General features: G+C 38.3%; 2 protein-coding genes across 2 annotated transcripts in view; both read right to left on the bottom strand.

Annotated features, from left to right (window-relative positions):
• The window catches only part of arrdc1b (arrestin domain containing 1b), a 41,358-nt gene extending 30,787 nt beyond the window's left edge, over positions 1-10,571 (bottom strand). Inside the window, exon 1 of the mRNA XM_074616765.1 lies at positions 10,397-10,571. Within this exon, the coding sequence (XP_074472866.1) occupies positions 10,397-10,514 (118 nt within the window). The 5' untranslated portion in view covers positions 10,515-10,571. The remainder of the gene's footprint in view (positions 1-10,396) is intronic.
• Positions 10,572-14,952: 4,381 nt separating this feature from the next.
• LOC141756851 (glutamine synthetase-like) lies at positions 14,953-21,872 on the bottom strand. Its single transcript, XM_074616768.1, has 7 exons — positions 21,753-21,872; positions 20,498-20,672; positions 18,827-18,988; positions 18,579-18,725; positions 17,750-17,877; positions 17,411-17,610; positions 14,953-15,570 (listed from the first exon to the last, which is right to left on the bottom strand). Exons 2-7 carry the CDS (start codon positions 20,664-20,666, stop codon positions 15,261-15,263), a joined length of 1,116 nt encoding a protein of 371 aa, XP_074472869.1. The 5' UTR covers positions 20,667-20,672; positions 21,753-21,872; the 3' UTR covers positions 14,953-15,260.
• Positions 21,873-22,399: the final 527 nt, after the last annotated feature.

The raw sequence follows: 22,399 nt of genomic DNA on the forward strand, positions 1-22,399 counted from the left end.
AGCCGTGGGGTTAGGCACGGTGTTTTGGTTATGGAGGTCAAAGGATAGTTATTATTAACACGACTAAGTCCAAAGGGAGAGGGAGCAGCTGGTGCCAAGATCTCCAGCTGACAGCACCACTTCTATGGGCACAGTTAGCACACTGACTGATGGAGTACTGCACATGTGGATCGATGCTACCCACCCACATTGAAGGGCAGCAGAGAGAATGGAGTCACTCTGAGTCACTGTTATTGTCACTGAGTAATCATGTATCACGTTCCTAGTTTCAGGACAAAAGACAGCAAAGTCAAGAGGGTTTAAAAATCCTCTCTTCTTCAGTTTGAGATGATTTATGCATACAGTATGAACCTTTATAACAAGCAAATCTCAAAGGATAATACAAACAGAAGAAAGAAAACGAGTACTCTAAAGAAATCGAATATAAGCTGTATTAATCACAAAACAAGTATGTAGGCCATAAGATCATGGTAGAGACTATGCTTTGTCTGTTTTTATTATTATTGCACCTTTTAAATTAATTAAATAAATATCAAATTATTAATGTATTAATAATTACTTATTCTCAATTTATAAATTATATTATATTACTAAATTAAACATCCATTTGTTTTTATTAAATAAAATGTATATTTATTATGATTACTATTATTAGTAGTGGTATCATTAGTAGCAGTACCACCAGTATTAACAGCAGTAGTAGCAGTTGTAGGAGTAGTAGTAGTAGAAACACTAGTAGTAGTATTTGCAGTAGTGGCAGAGCAGTAGCAGTAGTAGTAGTATTAGTAGAAGTGGTAGAAGTAGTAGTACAAAAATTATCACTAGTAGCTACTGCAACCAGTAGTTGCAGCAGTAGTGGCACAAGTAGTACTAGTAGTAGTAGCAGTTGCAGTAGTAGTAGTAGTAGAACTAGCAGTAGTAGTAGTAGTAGTAGTAGTTGCACCAGTAGTATTAGTATTAGTGATAGAAGTAGTAGTACTAATAGTAGCACTAGTAGCTACAGCAACCAGTAGCTGCAGTAGTAGGAGCAGTAATAGTAGCAGTTGCAGTAGTAGAAGTAAAGCCATCCAGCCATGGACACATTTAAAACCATAGATTTGTTTTATATTCTTCATCCTATTCACTATAATTTACTTAAAGGCTGATGTGTAACAAGCTGTCCTTGGGATGTCTCAGTCTACTGGTCTCAGAGCAGCTCTTCTGCTTTTCAGACAGATCGCTCATCAGTTGCCCTCGGGCAGTGATGTCACAATACACTAAGGCTCCTGAGTCTAGACGGCCACACAGAAACCCAGCCTGCGGGGATGTCTTCATGACCCACGACAAAGAGATACTCATACACCGGATTCATTGATTCATGCCGTGTCAATTTCACTGAGTTTTCTTTGTGTTTGCCTTAAGGATAATACTGATGTCAATAAACTACTTCAACAGCATTATTCTGGTCTGTAAGCATCTTCTTCCAATCATTTTCACGTCTTGTTGTTCTTCTGCTTCTATCCAAGCTCCTGTAGAGTATTTCAGATGAGCGAGCACTACATACGTACATGCTCCCACCTGCGCAGTGTTTGAGGCCAAGGCTCAAACTGGTTGATAACAAAGAACACATTTCTCTTGCTGCGTCATCCAACATCCCCACTGTCAGTTCCTTCAATGCTATTGTGTAGCAGCGCCAGTAACAATGAAGAAATAATGAGAATGAAAAGAGTCATCGACATAAATCAGCTCCTAATCAGGTTTGATTTTCCTGAAGTGTGACCGAGACACTGGAGCCAGTTACAGAGGTACTCTAGTCGTTCAGCATTGCACTTCCATAAAATTGGTGGACTTGCTAGAGTCAGTTAAAAAAATAATGGTCAAAATCAAAGCAACAAAGAAAACCATCACCCACTGAATATTGATTACACACCCAATGGTTTGTCCTATCATAAATTGTCCTTAATCTCCTGAGGCCCCCGATCCCGACCGACTTTACTGTCTTTCAGAGGCTGTAGCAGGTTCAGTTTTAGAGCTAGAGTGAAGCCCCAGGTATCATATGAAACTAGAAAAGGAATCCGTTGGTAACATGTCATGCAAAAAGTATACAGTTTTTTGCATGCAGTATACATGTGTTATCTGTGTTATAGTCTAAAAATGGTGTATTCTAATATTTCTGCATACTGGGGTCCCTAAACAGTCTTGGAATTAGATAAATTGAAAAAAATCCAATTGCCAGAAAATGTCATTCTTGGAGAAATCTCAAAATGTCAAAAGCCTTTGATCCCAAATCACAGCATGAGTTTTTCTATGGTGTTCCTCAAGGTCTTGGTGTCTTAATGTTGTATTTTGGATAATTTTTATCAATTCTTGAGTGGGAAAAAATGGTTAAATTTAGCACCAAATCTGTGTAACAAATGGTATCAACCCAAAAATTGCTGCAACAATTTATGAGACGTAAGTGAGCATGGAAATGACCATCATATACTTCTATCATAATGTTCTTAGCCCTTATACACTCTCACAATTTATTTTAATTATTTAATTAATTAACTAATTCATGTTTGTTTCTGATTCATGACTGGAACAACTTCACACACAGTGCTGAGCTGCATCTCAAATTAATCTTCAGGTTCCCAGCTTTCAGATGATGTACACCACTTCTACCACTGCTGACCTGCAATCTCTCCCTAAAGACCCCTTGTACCCCCCTAAAAAAGACAAAAAAATAGTCTATTGTGGGTCTCAGGGGGTTAATAGATTCTGTGTTGAACTGATTGCTGCTGTGTGGACAGGTGTCGACTTGTCCAGGATAGAACGAACGTGGCAGTATAACCCACAGCCATGGAAGAATACACTAAATTGTTAATTCAAGTGAAATAAATTTAGACTGAAACAAGGAGTGACAGGATGGTTTAGTAATTCACTGACTATGCACAAAAGCAGCTAACGTGGAAATGAAAAAAGAAAAAATGACTATTGTTATGTGATTCACAGACCACAAGTCTTAAATACAAGATAAAAAAACAGCACAAAGTGCGTGTGTGTATGTGTGCGTACACATGCCTGTGGCCAGCTCCGTGTGAAACCCGAGGGGATGTCTAGTCTTGTTTACATAAAGCCGGTGGTTTGTATCACCACATGTGATGATTGGGTTACAGTGAATGTTTGCGTTTCTGCTTTGCTGGAAGCTAAGCGGAGATCCACTACTGTCATCTGAGATACAAAAGAACTACACACCTAAAGGTCTCATTTACACTCGCCACTGTTTTAAAGTGACTTAGATTTACAGCAAAGATAAAGACAAATGAGATGACAAACTGCCAGGAAGTCAGATCAAGTGGACTTTCGCTTGAAGCGAGTCATTTCCTGTTACATTTGATGCTCCAAAACGTTCTTGCTTTTCACTATGCACTGAGCAGGACTGTACAATTCAGTCTTGAGTGTTGGCGTAAACTGAAGTAACCTGTCAATACAGGTATGTCCATATAAAAAATGTCCATACAAGCTGAGACACTGAGTCAAAACGGCAACATCTCGTGTATCAGGTCACTATACGTGCTGCTAAGTGCAGGGAGGCCGACCAAGAAACAAGAGGAGGCTGAACCAAACAGACCTCGGATCTATAACTCACCATTAACACAAAGGGATGCCCTGCTTCCTTCTGTCAAGTGTCAACACCCCAAATCAACAGAAAATGTAGTTTAAAGGAGCACATCTTTACGTGTTAAGTTCTAAAACAGATGATTTTCAACAACGTTATTACCAAAAAAGACTTGATATTGGATGGTTCTGAAAAAACCCCAGATGAAGTATAGTTGGTTTTGCAGAAATTTGGTCATCATATACCAAAGTATGGGGCAAATTAAACATCTTAAGTTAAAGGTGCTATTGATAACGGTCAGCCACTAGATGTTGCATTGTCACTCCCCCGTTCTATTGCATTCACTTCACAACAAGTGGTAACCAGTCACTTCCTGTCAAACTCAGATTCGACACCGACTGGCAACTTGATCGCTGACGACCCAGAGATACCAAGTGATATCAACGCTATTAAACTATTGGCTCACAAGCCTTGTTTGAAGTGGGAACCAAACGTCAGATATCTTCCACAGAGATAAACAAAACATTTATTTTTGAACCGCCAACATTTTTTTAAATGATAAATTCACAACCATAATATTTTTTTTTAGGAAAAGCCATACTTTTATTCGGTGGCATTCTACAAGCTCTGTGGATGTATTATTATTATTTTTTTAATATTCGTCTACATAAATTGTTAGCAATAAGACCTTTAACTTAAAAAGTTAAGGGATTACCAAAATCATTGCAATTCATCCTGAGGGGAATATCAATGAGCTTTCATGATGTCCAATAGTCGCTGAGACATTTCTCTCAAAACCACAAATATCAACCTCATGGTGGCACAAGAGGGAAAATCAGGGGATCACCAAAGTCAGTAGGCTTCATCCTCTGGGAACCATGGATGCATGTACCAAATTTAATTTCAGCAATCCTTCCAATAGTTAAGATATTTCAGTTTTGAGTGGTGAACTGACAGATATTACCATCCATAGAGCAATACTGCTAACGTAGCTAAAAAGACAATAATTGGTCTGTGAAGGGATGCAAACTCCAGTCTCCAACATGAAAGTCAGATGCACTACACACCCATTCACCACGCCATCCTTACTTTTTACCTTGCTAAATAAAAGGACAAACTACTTCCTGCATTGCTATTGAACGTTGGGCATGGATTATAAATCATGTCCTGCAGAATCATGTAATATGAACATAATTTCTAGTAATAAAGGTTTTAACTAGCACATGTTCAACATTATGTGTGAATAATGTGTATAAGTGGCTCACTCATGTACTTTCATTCATGCATTCCTGACTCTGCTTTAACGACCGTCTTTGTGAGGAAGCTAATCAATAGAAATGCTGTCTAATGGTCTCCATCATCAATAATACAGCGAGGCTGGGAATTTGGCCTCCACAATATTCAGCATCTCAGAAAATGTGTAACTATTTGTTATCCCTCTGTATTTATTTCATCATACGACTTGGTAATTGTACACACCTGACTCACAATGAAATGTAAATAAAACACGAAAAAAAGGACCCATACAGCTCATATGGTGCCACAATCTATGTAATGGATATGATATAAGCCCAGACACACAAACACACACACACTCAAAAGACAAACAAAACTTAACAGTCCACTTTGAAAAATGCAGGCGGTCCTGCCCTGAAAACCGGTTGTGCTCTTTGGATTCTGCTTTTGCGTTGCGCACATTTTTGGCAGGAAATAGACACTTTTAAAACCAACTGTCAAGGACTCATGACCACTGAATGGTAGAAAAATGGGAAAGCTGATGGGACTGGGAGAATTTTAATACTCTGCTTCAGGGTCCGAAATCAACACCTGCCAAGCACCAAATGCAGGTAGATTTTCCATATGGCGAATAAATTTCAGAAGGCTATCCACCACACTGGCGGGTAAACGTTTGTACCAAAATAGTCATGTAATAAAAAACTATGCTTGCCTACACAGAGAGTCTGTACTGTTTATTGGTACCATTTCGGGCGCACTGCTTGTTCTGTTGTCTGCTCTCTTTGTCGGAGTTTGACAGTCCGCTTAAAGTTACTACAATTCATTTTTAACTGGTTATGAACAGTCTCAATTTAATACTGATGCCTCTGTATGACCTACTGTACATAAGTAAACTAGACCATCAGCGAGAAAATTGTCTACTTCTATATAGTTATTCTTAATGCCTGTCATTGGGTCCGATTCCCTCGCGAAATCGGACGAGGAGCCGAGATTCGCCTCGCCACTGGGAGCCAACATCAACACCACGCTGCTGGATGTCCAGGCCGTATTGCTGGGCCTGCTGGAGGCAAGGGAGACATGAGAGAACCAGAACCAGGACTGCGCAGGGCAGACTGTCAGACACTGCTGCAGTAAGATGAGAGGTTTTCTAAAGGGAATCTGGTGCTTGGAAACACTACCACTTTAGTCCACAGGAACCGCCAAAATCAATACAAAATGAAAGTTCCTCGAATCCTTGTGGTAGCTTTAATTCAAGGATCAGGATGGTAAATCACTCTTCGGTTAAAGTTTGTTGCTGTTTGCATTGATAGATAGATCAACTATTTTGGTAGAAGTTGTTTTTTAAAAAAATGGCCCCAGAAGTGTACCAATTCTTAATCTGAATCATTGCGGTTCAATGAATGAGGAAATGGTTTCTCAGATTATTATAACCCTCGTGACTCATCATCTGACTTAATGAGACATTGTTCATCAAATAAATGCGGAAAATAGATTAAGTGAGGAACCTGATTTACAGTAACAGACCAACAACTCCTCTGTATTCTCTTCACAAGAAACAAAAACAGGAAATTCTCACGCCCACACAAAGCAGACACTCACACGTTTTCCTGCTTCAGCATGATTCACGCCGTCTGATTGATGGAATCATCAGCGGCCGTGGTTGAGAGGGGTGATGTCACTGGACACATAATGCAGCCTCTGCATTTACAGTACATTAACGGACAGGCTGAAAGCCTGAAAGCCTCAGATGGAGCCCAACAAGTCTCCTCAGATGGAGCACCGTCGCCCAGAAGTGAGTGGAAGACTGGCTGAGCAACCTCTCAAAATACACTCTCACGGGCAAGCTTTACTCATTTAACATCTGAGAGACAATCATTGGTTTATGCTGTAACAGAAAAATTGCAAAACAACAGACTAGAAAAAGCTACAGAAAATACATGCTGCATTGTGGTCCACACTTACACACAGTAAATACACATTTAACACGGCAGAAGGTAGAGAAAGCTATTTTGTTTTGTTGAGTGAGAAAGACAGAGAGGAACATTTTTCTACCTTCATATCGGATTTAGTCGTAAGAACAGACATACAAATGTGTTGAAAACGTTTTAACCTTTTACCTCCCACTGTCCCGCCCTGTAGCAATTTGAACCTTCCCAGACTGCTGGTTCTATTAAAAAATACATGAATATGAACATGTAATATGTGTATCTATAGACTACCTAGCCAACTAGCCAGCGAGCTGTCTCCGGGAGCTGCGTCCACACACTTTACAGCCTCATTGACGCAAATTCTTTCATCACCATAACAACAATCGATGAATCAAACTAGCTCTACTAGTAAATCAAGGAAAACCAACTGGACCAAGTGTTGCCTATGTCAACAGAAGGAAGGACCTAAAGCCTCCCCACGCCTATCCTGCCAAAAGAGGAGATGACGGGTATGTGAACTTGGCAAGGAAATATTCCTCTGTTTCACTCACTCCATGCACTAGCAATCAAGCTAAACTCTGCAAGACTTGATGAAGATGGTGGGACAGAGGAAACCTAGTTTCTATGAAAAACACTCAACTTTGGGAGGCCAATTTGGCATCTTGAGCAGGGCAGATTTGATCAGAAAGCTCTGGAGAACAAACACACCAAATTTCATGCCTGTATCATCATTTGAAGGATTCCTCTCAAATACTGATGTTATCCGCTCCACTACAAGGGTTAAAAGAGCGACAGCCTAAGGGAGCAACACACTTACTGTAATTAAAGATAATTGTTTAATTACTCTTAAATTGTGTTTTGATTTTTGGCATTATCTTCTGACATATTTAAAAAAACACTTTATTTGAAATGATGGATTTAGCATCAGCATTTTTATCAAAACATCTGTCAGAGGGTAGAGCACTGAGAGCGCACTGTGGTTTTTCACACTTGGTTGCAGGTGTGATTATGTGGAATCAGATTTATAAAGAAATGAAACCGGATGGACAGATCACCAGTAAATGCAACAGATACTATTCATGTGCTTGTAGTTGATGCAAACCCTCGGTCAACATCAGAATTTCTCCACATGCTCTTGTCAGCATGTTAAAATACTTGTATTGAGCTGTCCACTTGACTTGGAGAAGCTCTCCAGCTGTCTGTACGCTCCAAGGACGCCCCACATCCACCACAGCAGCCACCGCTGCACGGTTTAATTTAGGAGTCACGCCCGGTGTCAGGTACAGACTCACCACGGCCAGGTGACCTTACAATGTAACAGAGCTCAGCATGAGTCCTGACCTCTGCTGTAACGCCATCTGTCTCAGGTCAGCCAGCGCATTGTGGCAAATTAATCTCACTATGCCTGACATACAGGTACAGGTGGAAATGCTGCCGAATAACTTCACCAAAACCTCAATTTGTCCAAAATAAGGGCTGTCAGAGTTAACGCGATAATAACGCGTTAATGCAAATTAGTTTTAACGCCACTAATTTCTTTAACGCATTAACACAACTTGTGATTTTTAAGTTCACTAGAGTGAAGATGCTGTTATCATATGAAACTAGAAAACCTAAGGAAAACTGGCTTGTTGCGAAGGAGGTTAAATAACGCTCCAAACTTGCGCTGAATTTTTAAAAAAACTGCCATGGCCATTTTCAAAGGGGTCCCTTGAGCTCTGACCTCAAGATATGTGAATGAAAACGGGTTCTATGGGTACCCACGAGTCTCCCCTTTACAGACATGCCCACTTTTTGATAATCACATGCAGTTTGGGGCAAGCCATAGTCAAGTCAGCACACTGACAGCTGTTGTTGCCTGTTGGGCCTGAGTTTGCCATTTTTTATGCTGAATGCAGTACCTGTGAGGGTTCCTGGACATACATTTGCATAAAGCAAGCATATTTGCCCACTCCCATGTTGATAAGAGTATTAAATACTTGACAAATCTCCCTTTAAGGTACATTCTTAACAGATAAAAAATGTGCGATTAAATATTTTAATCGATCGATTAAGCCCTATGCAAAATATTTTTTTAAAACATGCAATTTAGGTCAATTTGTGTTATTGATTTTAATTAACAAGAGTGTGTTTAAACAAATATAATGTCATTTTATCTCTGCTATTTTACGCACACACACACAATCAAAATGAATGAAATGGAAAGTTGTTCCATGGTCTTATCAGTGCCTACATTCCCTACACCTGACCATCATTGCACTTTCCAGGAGCCCTCTTTATTTGCAGTCCTCGTCTATTAACATACCTCTGTGCCAGACTCCCTTTGAAAAAGAGCTTCAGTTAAAAGTTGATAGCAGCTCTATTATCAGACAGGAATCCCCACAAGGATCGCTTACATACAATAGATGCTTTGTGTATACCTCCACGGCAACTCCAAAAAGCTGCTCTCCACCTTGCTAACCTACTTTACCCCCTCAGTGTTAGCTATAGCCTATCCATCAGTTTATCTATCAATTCAATTTGCTTTATTGGCATGACTGTCAGGTGAACAATATTGCCAAAGCGTCAATTCAATAATAAATAAAAATAAAAACAAATATATAAATATATATATAAAAAACATAAATATACATATATACAATTCATTAAGCAAATTACAATATATATATATTTAAAAAGAACATGCATGTTAATGGAATAAAACAATAAAGAAGTAATTAATGTTTGTTGTGTCAATAAAACAAACAAAAAAAAATGAAAAAACAATTAATAACAATATATTGCAATATCAAAGGATAAATGTTTTATTCTTATTTTATTCTAACGTTTTAATCTGATCTTTTGTTGCTATTATACTGCTTACTTGCACCAACAAAACCAAAAGCAAATTCCTAGTGTATACCTCTTACACCTGGCAATAAACACTGATTCTGATTCTGACATGAATATACTTCTTAATAAAGTGTATATTGTATATTGGTAGAATTTCAATTTCTTTATTCTTATTTTATTCTAACGTTTTTAATCTATTCTTTTTGTTATTATACTGTTGACTTGCACCAACAAAACCAAAGCAAATCCCTAGTGTATACCTCTTACACCTGGCAATAAACACTGATTCTGATTCTGATTCTGATTCTGACATGAATATACTTCTTTAATAAAGCAATAAAGTGTCAAACACCTGTTGTTTTGCTTTAAAAAAAAACAACAAAAAAAAAACAATTTCAAGGGGCTGGTCAAAAAAACAAAAGATGGCAGCAGCAACAGTTGTGAGAAGCAGGATGTGGTCCAGGGTGTTGGTTAGCAACGAACTGACTGTACTGAGCAGCACCAACAAGCTGCAACAACACAGTCTGCTGCTGCTCTTGAGGGTGGAAACGCAACGTCCACCCAAATTCATGATGTCCGCACCAACACCAACACCAACACCAACATTTTAACACGTTCACGATCAAAATACTGAGCCATTAAAGCTTGAGAGACAACCACGCTGCTGTTCTCCTATTCCTCCTCTTGTCCACCATCATCACGGAGGAGGAAAAGTTTATTTACATGGAGCTCTGAAGACCGAAAGACGCGCTGGTTAACATTTTCTTTCTCTCCTCTCTGGTGTTGGAACAAACATGTTGAAAGGAAAAAGCTTATATACCTTTATACTGCAGCGAGTTGGCGGTCCGTATTTTCACAGTTCCGCTAATGGACTCTCCTGGACCGTAAACCACCTTGTTGTTGGTAAAAGTGATATCAAATTCTTGAAGCTTTCCCATGACTCCGCTACTCCTCTCTGCTCAGCTACTCCGCCGCTCTGCGTCTCTGGAAGCAGCGATGCTGCGCGCTCACCTGCTGCCGCGAGCCCACTCCCCTAGAGACCAGTGACGTCACGTTGGCAACCCCATTGAAATTAATGGGAGGGATGGTAACCTACTGATGGAGCCCACTGGAGGGTTATCTCATCAATTTAAAGCAGGGGTCAGCAACCTTCACTATCAAAAGAGCCATTTTAGGCAAAACAAAAAAAAAATCTGTCTGGAGCCGCAAAACATTTGATCATTGTGATGAAGGTAACACAGTTTATAGTCTAAGTATATAGTATATAAGTCTAATGCAGTGAGGGCCAAAGTGAAAATGTACTACAGAGTATTAGGGCCACATTGAGGGAAAAAAAATCTGAGATTTAGAGAATAAAGTCAGAATATTACGAGAATAAAGTCATAACTTTACGAGAAAAAAAAGTTGTAATATTACGAGAATAAAGTCTTAACTTAACGAGAAAAAAAGTCAGAAGTTTATGAGAATAAAGTCAGAAATTTACGAGAAAAAAGTCAGAAGTTTACAAGAAAAAAGTCGTAATATTATGAGAATAAAGTCAGAAGTTTACGAGAATAAAATCATGTCTTTACGAGAAAAAAAGAAAATAACACGTAAAATTACTACTTTATATTATGACTTTATTCTCATAATACTCCAACTTTTTTTCTTGTAAACCTATGACTTTTTTCTCGTAATATTATGACTTTATTCTAGAAATGTCTGATAAATAAAATTGAAAACAATCATTCATTTCCACTAATTTCTTTTTTTAAATCCACAGGGAGCCACTGATGAGGGGCTAAAGGGCCGCATGTGGCTCCGGAGCCGCAGGTTGCAGACCCCTGACCTAAAGGAACCACACATCTGAAACCCGTTTTTGCAGTAACATTTATCGCAGACCTCAAACTGTAGGCTATAATATCATGAATAAAATAAGGAAAGAAATATTTGATTTTATGAATTTATTGCAACTTATAGAGGACTTGAAAAAAAATGACTTTATTGAACTGAATATATCTCTACCTGTACAAGTTTTGCTAAATGCTTTTGCTCTTTGATTATATCTGCAGTCTCACTCTCATGCCTGAGTGTAAAGTACTTTCCAGAATGTTACTTCACACTTCCTGGGACATTTTGTACATTGCTGTAGGTACATTCCCAACCGATGTATCATTATAGATGTATTTCCAGCCCTCGTGGGGCCGCATGAGTATCTTGTGGTACCCATGACTGGATTAACCTGTTGCACACATCTCTGGACAATGCATGGAGGTTTTCTATGATAGAATACTAGAGCTGGCCCTGGATTTGCTGTGAGGTCAGTTTATTTAAAACAAATTGATATATAAATATTAGGTCTGTCAAAGTCAATGTGATAATAACACGTAACACGGTTAAATAGCGCTCCAAACTTCCAAATTTGGTGAGGAAAAACTGGCACAGCCATTTTCAAAGGGGTCACTTGACCTCTGAACTCAAGATATGTGAATGAAAACGGGTTCTATGGGTACCCACGAGAGACATGCCCACTTTATGATAATCACATGCAGTTTTGGACAAGTCATAGTCAAGTCAGCACACTGACACACTGACAGCTGTTGTTGCCTGTTGGGCTTCAGTTTGCCATGTTATGATTTGAGAATATTTTTATGCTAAATGCAGTACCTGTGAGGGTTTCTGGACAATATTTGTCATAGTTTCCTTGCTAGTTGCTAAATGATTTCCAATAATAAATAAATACATATATTTGCATCAAGCAAGCATATTTGAGTATTAAATAATTGACAAAATCTCCCTTTAAGGTACATTTTAAATAGATAAAAAATGTGTGGTTAATCGCAATTAACTATGGAAAATCAAGCGATTAATCGCGATTAAGTATTTTAATCGATTGACAATCTAATGAATATGCAACACCATAAGCACAAAACTGAAAAAAAATGTGTGTTAAGACTAGATTGACATAGGGACCCTTCTCATGACTCGTTCTCCACTTTATTTTTCTGAGAGTACATGCAGTTCGAGTCCACATTCAGCAAGGTGGAAATATGTTACTGTGGGGGACTCTACTCATTCATACAACTCAATTTACATCATAACAATAATATCCCTGTTTAAAACAGGAACACCTGCTGAACAAAACGGTTCCTGGTAGTTAATGTTAAAAGCACTGTTTGGGCATTTAGGAGAAGAAATCCCCATATTGTTTTACACCAGAGAGCATCAGCAGTTAAAACTGAATTGACTGTGAATAGCTCGTTCATGTCCATTTACATTGTAGGTTAAAAAGAAGATTTTATTAATTTTAATTTATTTCGCATTTTCATCTCACGCACTAAATTCTGAGAAACACAATGAATTAGCATGAAAATGTCTCACAGTAGTTCCCACAGCTCATACACTTCCCATCTCTGCGTATACTTCCTGTATCTGAATGTATTTCCTGTCTCTGTCTGTACTTCCTGTCTGAATGTGCAGCATCAGCAGCTGGAGCAAATGTGAAAGTAATGAAGGCTGTGCTGCATGAAAAGGACACAGAAAAGGGCAATACTGTCTCCACATACAGTTTTTCATCACGGAGCATTAATATGTTGCATTTACAAGAAGACAAAAAAAAAAAAATGGCATCGAACACACAGAGACAGACATTAATCCTCTCTCCTCTCTCTCTCTCTCTCTCTCTTTCTCAATGTCATCATCTCACCCAGCTGCTAATATTCAGTAAATGCTCTGAGACAGATGTTTCCATGACGACAGACAAACACCACGGTTGCCAAGTTACTGCCTGTATCCATGGAAATCTGGTATGCGGTGGCATCTGATCTGCTCTAAAGAATCCCTCTTTTTTTTTTTGGGATTACTCATGTTGCAAAAAAAGCCTCCCCTCAAACAGCTTGATTAATGAGTCATCTTGACACCGCCAGGCTGAAAGTGAGAGGATCGTATGTCAGGAAGTAACGGGATAAGATGTTAACGCCATATGTCAGATGCACTGAGCATCAGGCTGAAGTGAAACCATGCCAGTGTTGAGAGTATAACGATGACTAGACAGCCTCATTCATGTCTTTTTGGCCTGTAAACATTGCTTCTTTTTTGTGGTTTAATGCTTTATGATTCCAAATACATCTCACTCTTAAACTGCTACTCAGACGACTCTGTAATGTGACACTCTGACCTTTCGTCAGGTGGTTCTCACAGGTGTATTACAATAGATTAAATGTACAGTAATGGTGAGACCCAGTGAAATGAGGACTATACCAGTGGCTCCACCTGGTGGACAATTGCCAGCAGTCATTTGCACCTGTAACACTACTGTAGTGGGTTTGAAGTTATTTACCTGGAAATCACATAGAGAATTATATTATCTTATTGATGCAATAACAATATTGAAATAATATGCAATACTGACCAATTCAAATATTGTGATATTTTATAACAAATACCTCAAAATCGATATATACTGTAATTATTAGGACTGTCTATAGATTAAAATATTTCATTAATTGCATGATTGTCCATAGTTAATTGCAATTAATTGCACATTTTGTATCTGTTCAAAATGTATCTTAAAGGGAGATTTGTCAAGTATTTAAATACTCTTCACTCCATCAACATGGGAGTGGGCAAATATGCTTGCTTTATGCAAATGTATGTATATATTTATTATTGGAAATCAATTATCAACATAAAACAATAACAAATATTATCCCCCACAGGTACTGTTTTAGCATAAAAAATATATATATATATATATATATATATATATATATCAAGGGCAATGCTTACTTCCTGGTTGGCCTACAAATATACATCATCCCTGGAGCACTCTGTACAGTCAGACTTGTTTTTGCAACCAGAGGAGTCGCCCCCTGCTGGCTATCAGTTTTTCATGATATGTCCTCTTTAAGTCCTTACACTGGCTTCTGGTAAATTACAGAATCAACTTTAAAGCTCTGCTGCTTGTTTTTTAAATCACTAAATGGAGCAGGACCAAAATACCTCCCAGATATGTTTCATCAGTACCCACCTGCTCGACTTCTCAGATCACTGGAGAGAAATCTGTTGGTGATACGTACTGTCAGAAATAAACTCTGGAGCCAACTTTCTGACTGTATCAAAGCTTCAAATACTTAACTCTTCTCAGATGCTTTTTCAAATGCACTTTAGTTTCTAAGTTCTTTTAGCTCATCGAATACACTCTTCCTTTTGAAATCTTTAATTTCCCTGTGTTCTTTTAACTGCTTTATTCTTATTACCCTATGCCTTTTTCATATGCTCACTAAAGCGCTTTGAATTGCCGACGTGGAATAAACATGCATTGCCTTGCCTTTACATTTGACTTTTTATTCTGATATTTTACTAACAAACAAACAAGAAAAACAAGACAGTCACAAGTACAGCACTGTTGTGCCTTTATTTCACCCAAACTAACACATGTAACATGGGTTTTAAGAAACAATGATTCAGATTAATGCATATGCTTTATATGCATGTAGGGTCAGACAAAAAAAGAAACATTTTTTATTTCCAGTTCTGCTGTTGTACACAATATTTTATCAATTTATTATTTCTAAGGGCATGTCTTTGTGCACATGAAAATGTACCTAAACTTATAGAAACAACAATAAATATGAATTACATAGGCTAGACGAACTCGGAGGCAGATGTATATTTCTACATATTACTACACAGTAGGCACCGTTCTACTTGCTCTCTTCTTTATCTTCTGAATCAAGCAGGCAGGTGCGTGTGATGATCTCTGTCACGGCGTACGGGTCGCAGTTTGCTGCAGGCCGACGGTCCTCGAAGTAGCCTTTCTGCTCTTGGCCCACCTGGCGAGGGATGCGAATACTGGCGCCTCGGTTGGCCACTCCGGCAGAGAAGTCGTCGATGCTGGAGGTCTCATGGAGACCTGTGAGACGCCTCATGTTGTCCTTCCCGCCATGTGGGTCATACACTCGGATGTGCTCGGCGTGATTTTTGCCCAGCTTCTCGATGGCCTCCTCGATGTATCTGTCAACAGAAGAAAAAAGGGACAGTTGAGACATGGAAGGTTGCTGCAGTGAATGTCTGTGGATGAATGCTTATTTACAAACTGAGAATGAGGCACTTTAAATTACACAATTTACAGAAACTCAGTTTACTTCACAGTCACAGGAACACTTTGACTCATGGCCTAAAGCTTGTTTTCTTTAGATGTTTTAAGTCTGTAAAAAATGTTCTAAGCTTTGTCTTGAAAGAATCCTAATACATTAATCACCTGAACCACAAGGCCATGTTGTTTTTGACAACTTGGGAATGAGAACGGGCTAGTTCCCCAGCTCTATATAGCACATAATGGAAACCTGAAAAACCTGTTCCCTAAATCGCCATGTTTCTACAGTAGCCCAGAACAGACAGCACTGCGCCATTCACATTTTCACGTTTTTGTGTCGTCTATCGTAGTTCTCCTACATGCTTGGAACACGGGAGAAATTTTAGATGGTTGCAATCTGCAACCTCACTACTCGATGCAACCAGATCTTTCACACTGCACCTTTAATGTGTGTTAACAGAATATTGAACTATAGGGAACATAGACACGCTCCCGTTTGTGGTCATCTGATGAATGTAAGGCTACATTGTCACTAATACGCTTTCGTTTTAAAATGCATAACTTTTGCTACGTTTATGCCTAGCGTCCACACTACTCCGGCGTTTTCGAGCCCTTAAAACAGAGACGTTTAAAAATGCTGCTGACATGCGTTTTCAGGTGTGGTAGTATGGACGAAGATTAATTCTGAAACGGACCCAAAAAGCTTGTCTGGATGGAGATCTTAGGTGGTCTTAGTGTGGATGTAGCCTAAGTCCAATATTCAATCTCCTTTTAGCTCTGATTTTGGTCTCCACCAACTCCTGAGGGAAATGTCTGCCGTCTTAAGCTGTTTTTAGAGCTTTTCCGTCAAAAATAGCTGCCTGTTGTGCCCAGAAACAATGCTAATGACGGCTGTGAGATTGACCCAAAACAGTACAATTGGGGGCCAGAAAACCAAAACAGTGATCTGAAAGTCTATAAAACTCTGTAGAGCTGAGGGAAACTGTATAGTTTGGCAATAGTTTTTTGTGGGTTTGGCACTTTAAGTTACACAATTTACAGAAACTCAATTTATTTAACAGTCACAGGAACACTTTGACTCATGGCCTAAAGATTGTTTTCTTTAGATGTTTTGCATCCGGAACATTTTTCTAAGCTTTGCCTTGGAAAAATGCCATGTTGTAAAACTAGAGAAATGTCAAAGGTACGTGTGTCAATGTCAAATGATAATCTGGTGAAAAATGTTGTTTGTTAGAGAAGCTGGAGCATGTTGTGCTTTTATCATTGAGAACCGAAAATGGTCAAAATAAGTACACAAAAAGTAAAGTACACGTACATTACACTTGAATTTTATGGAATTGTTAAAATCAACTCAAAAACAGTTATATTATTGAGACATATCAAATAAAAAGTGAATCAGTCAATAGAGAGATTTGTGATCATGCAAACACAATTAGAGCCTTGTTTAGCAACTATGAGTGACACTATTTACCAGAACATTAATCTTTCTAGATCAACTTTGGCCTGAAAATCAGTAAAAATGTTTCCACTGAAAATGTATGGTGGGCTTTCTATTTTAGTCAGTTTTGGAAGACAAAATACTCAAACATGAGCAGGATTAATAATCAATTAATAAGACAATTTTTGATGTGGTGTGTTCTTAATATTTCATTGGCTGGGATACTTTAATCGTAAATTATTAAGGGTGTTACCATTTAATTAATTTAATTAATACATAAATTACTGTTGTTACAAGTTTCAAAGGAAACGTTTACTCACTGCAGTCCTTTTTCTTCTCTCATCTTCTTGGTGCTGACATTCGTGTGGCAACCAGCGCCGTTCCAGTTGCCCTTCATTGGTTTGGGGTCCAGTGTTGCAACAACCCCAAAGTCTTCACTCACGCGATGCAACAGGAAGCGTGCAACCCAGAGATGGTCGCCCATCTCAATGCCCTCACAGGGTCCCACCTGGAACTCCCACTGAAGTTAGAAGAAGGAGAGGCAAAGACAAGAGAGAAATTAGGGAATTGTGTCAAAAACAAATGGACAAAGAATTGAAATCGTGTCAACGAGAAAGCATCCTCTTTCCACTGTGCGTTAGAATAACGGCGACACTTACCTGAGATGGCATAACTTCAGCATTGGTGCCGTAGATTTTGACCCCTGCATAGAGGCAGGCCTTGTAGTGGGACTCCACAACATCCCGTCCATAAACTTTGTCTGCCCCCACACCACAGTAGTAGGGTCCTTAAAGTGGGTGACATGATAGGAAGCTTGTTTAGACAAAATAAATACAAATATGTACTAAAAAAACAACATTATATTTGTCATTAATTGACAACCCCAAGACATTTTTTAATTTTTGTAGCACTTTATAATTAAACATAGTTTATAAAGGGTTTATGAGTTGTAAGTAACGTCTTTTTGGTAAAAAAAAAAATTGTGTTGCCTTATAAATCAGTATTAAGACATTATAAAATATAAAACCTTTGTGTTGCCAGTTTGTAAAAAAACAAACAAAAAAAACAAGTAAACTTTGGCTCGTCCAGTATAATTTACTTTGTCTTGCTCTTTAATTCACCAGGAAGACCTGATCAGTAATAATCTATTTGTAAGGAGAACTTTTGGGTTGCCAGGTTGTGAGAAATTCCTTCCTGGTGTGCGGGATCATGAGCAGAAAGCGTCCAAACCAAAATGTATGTATTTACATATTCTTAATATGTATGCAGATTTGATGATTAAGAACTCTTTACTAGAGACTTACTAACATTTGCGTCTAACTGCAGACTTGATGGCTTATTACACTGATTGCCTATTACTGCTCCAATACTCAATCAACTTATAAACCCTTCATGAAGTATGCCTTATGAAACAGTATGTTTTTCTCAATATTTCTTCCACATGAATGAAGTGAACAAAGAGGGGAGAGAAAATGACAGCTGATTCACCTTGGGGTGCTGGGTATCCGTTTAGGGGCCAACTATAAGGATGTCCATCTATTCCTAAGAGCGTGTACTCCTGCTCCATGCCAAACCAGATGCAGTGCTCTTTAACCTTCTCCATCACTTTGGTGCAGCTTGCTCGATGGTTCGTTTCTAGACGGTAAAGAATAGTAAGTAGTAAGTACAACTCTTTTGTCCTGACCTTACTGAGCAGGATTTCAGCAGTAAAACATGAACAGACGTGAAAAATGTACCTGCAGGCAAACGGTTGTATTTGTAGACCTCACAGAGGACCAGCTTGTTGGGGTCCAGGGAGAAGGGATCCCTGAACATGCTGACTGGGACGAGGTACATGTCGCTGTTGGAGCCTTCGGCCTGGTATGTGCTCGAGCCATCGAAGTTCCACTCGGGAACATCTGACAAGATAGATTTACCCAAACGATTAGCATCAACACATCTCTTCTAAATATAACTCAACCGTGAAACCTGTTACGCTCACAGACCATTTTAGCTCTGATGTCACCGAGACAAATTCCTGTACATTGTTGATTAGTACTTGGTGACCAGAAGAATATTTCCTTAACTAAAAGAAACATCACGATAGGAAGCAACTCAATTACGTCACATTACACTCCTTTACAAGGTAGATGTTGAATGAAAACCATTAGTTCCATGCTTTCAGATCAGTTGAAGAAGGAAAGAAAGGAAAGACGAGGATGTGGAAAGAAAGAAAGAAAGAAGAGAAAAAAGAAAGGAAGAAAATTTAAGACAGAAGGACACAGGGAAGAAGATTTAAGATTAGTGATATTGGTTGCAGCGGAACAAGTTGGTAACAAATCATTGACATATTCAAGTTGTTAGCATTAATGTGTTAGCAAACAATAACCTTCTAACATTAGCATTTATTTGGAGTTGTGTTTGTGTCCATCTGATGAATGTAAGGACAATATTCACCTTCGCTTTTAACTCTTTTTTGGTCTCCACCATCTCCTGAGAGCTTTTTAGGTCTTTTTGGTGGCTAAATGCTACATCATGCTAGTTACAAAACTTTTTGTGCCTTCTGTTCGATGGTGGGCAGAAGGCATACAGAGCTTTTTAACAGAAAGTAGCGCGTCAGCTGGATTATTTCTTGGCCATGTGCAGTAAGTATTCTCATTCTCACAAACATGCATTATGCTTTGTTAATTTGTGAGCTGTAGAGGTGCTGGTAAGCAGATTTTGTTACCGTTGGACAGAGAGAGTGGTATCAATCTTTTCATCAAACTCTCAACTAAAAGGTGAATAAAAGTATTGAACAAAATGTCAAACTATTTCTTGAATACAAAAGTTAAAATACCAGTACATCAAACGTCTACTAAAATACTTCACAGTGTGATGCAGGTTCCACAAGGAGAACAGCAATTTCATATTGCAAACTGTTTTACATGTAAATGCTGAGATCTCAAATGTACAAAATAAATGTCATTATTAACTTGCCAATTGAATTAATAACAGTTAATTAATTCCACGTCCAAACTCGACTAGTGCATTGAACTGTAACAAATGTTTGTTCAGCAACACCGCCTTATCAATTAACAGGATGCTTGGTGTTGTGTACAATGTAGGTGTGCGAGCACTTCTCCCAAAGAACATATCAAATACCTCAATCATTCTGTAATCTATACACACACATACAGACACACACACGCCCACACACACATATGCAAGGTTGGGAGACATGCAGTTTAAATAACCCTTAAATTAAGTTGTTAAAGCCCTTAATTATTCATATAAGAGCAGACTCAATAGTTTTACCCCTTAAACAAACTAATTCCATGCATATTTGACCATTATCATGTATAGAATTAAAGGGTGAGAAATGACTCCATATAGTTAAGTAAAATGTGCATGTTATAGGCCGATAAATCATAAAAGAGGGCATTTACCATCTATGGTTTTTGGCTCAGTGTCCAGGGTTCGGGTCTTGTTGCGAAGCCCCTCTCCGGTGCCGTCGATCCAGATGTAGGTAACCTGGCACTTCCCTCCCTGCGGCAGGGTCATGTACTGCTGGCGTACAGCCTTGTTGAGGTGGGAGCTGAGCGACACCGATGTCATGCTTGCCTTTAATCAGAGAGGCAGAATACAATGCAAAGGTGGGGTTTGTTATTAAATTATGTGACGTATAAACTCATGTCTAAGGTTTTCCATTCATTCATCCATGCTCTACAATAGATTAATCTTTTCTTTAGGGCCACTAGGCATACATACATTATTTACTTATACTTTTAACATAAGCTAATATAAACTCTCTTTTCTGTTTGTCTGTTTGCTGGGTGATAAAGATGTTGTCTCACCGGAGCAACTAAACTGGATTTAAGTTTGCTTATAGGATGGAAACCTGCAGGGCTTGAAACACAAACAGTCGTAAAAAGCTAAATGCAAAAACAAAACAAAAAACATCCGATTGTTCATAAGATTTGACGTCTAGTCTCTGACTCTCGCAATCTTTTTAAAAAATATTATATATTTTTATTTTAACATTACACAAATATATATATATATATACACATGTGTATATGCAATCTTTGACCATGACAGTAAAAGTGGTCTTAGAGTAAAAGCATATTTCAATAACCACAACTTGGGAGAAAGAAAGAAAGAAAATAATCATTAATAATACATAAATTAAATTTGACTTTTGTGCTCGGTGTCGGTAAAATGAAAGTGAGAAGTATGTTAAACATATTATACTACTTCATTTCTATTTGCTTAAAACAAATACACACATAACTATGGAGTTTTTTTTTTTTTTTACAAAATGTGTGAAAAATGTATTATGTGTCATCCAGTTGTGGATAAAGATCATATCTTTATCATATTGTAACATTATGCTTTTCTAAGGTTCCACATACATGAAAACAAATTCAAGTTATTAACTTAACTGTATACTATAAAACTGATATTTACACTATAACCTGAAGATTTAAACTGTTCATAAAACTCTTCCACAAAAACTGGTTAGTTCAGGCAGCTGGTCTAACTCATTGCATCACTCAGCATCACTTTTGATCGTGTAAGGAGCAAATAAATGGAGATTTGATGAATTAACTCAACTGATGAGAGTTGTATTTAACAGATTACACAATGCTGTTCAACAAAGAAAAATAAATATAATACACATAGACAAATATTTAGACTTACTGTGTTAGGGGCGACTTCAGGTAGAGTCAAGTGACAACTTCAAGAGAACTTGTGTGTTTGACGTGCCTAAACCTGCTTCGCCTTTTTAACTGGAAAGCAAATACCACGCTGATGACGCAGGCACACGTGTCCTTCACGTAACGTGACTCCTCTTTTAGGTGTGTTCTGTTTTTATTTAGTACACAATGGACTTTCTCTTTGTCTCCTTAATAAAGTCATTATTATTACTTTTATTATGTCAGAATTATATTTCCATTATGATGTTTCCATTACACAAAATCCGGTCCTTCATGCCTTTGACTTTAAGCAATAACATTCTAATCTGTGACAGTGTTTGAACTCTTACTACTTCTCTTCTGTGGGGAAAAAAAACTACTCAAGCAGCAGAAAATTACATCCATACTGTGTATTGTCAGCAGACGCAAAACATTTCAATTAACCTCCTCAGTCAAAATCAACTCACGCTGTCCTCCATATATTAAAACAAACAAACAAGAATAATAATTCAGACAGATCATTGCACAGGTATAGCTGAGGCGGACATAAACTCCCATGAGAAATAGTAATGAACACCCACCTGTGTCAGAGAGGACATCTGCTGATAGTGTCTGACTGCTGTTTGCTGAGCTGAGAGTTTTGCAGCTCAG

The sequence above is a fragment of the Sebastes fasciatus genome, chromosome 19 (assembly GCF_043250625.1).
Source record: "Sebastes fasciatus isolate fSebFas1 chromosome 19, fSebFas1.pri, whole genome shotgun sequence".
NCBI lineage: Eukaryota > Metazoa > Chordata > Actinopteri > Perciformes > Sebastidae > Sebastes > Sebastes fasciatus.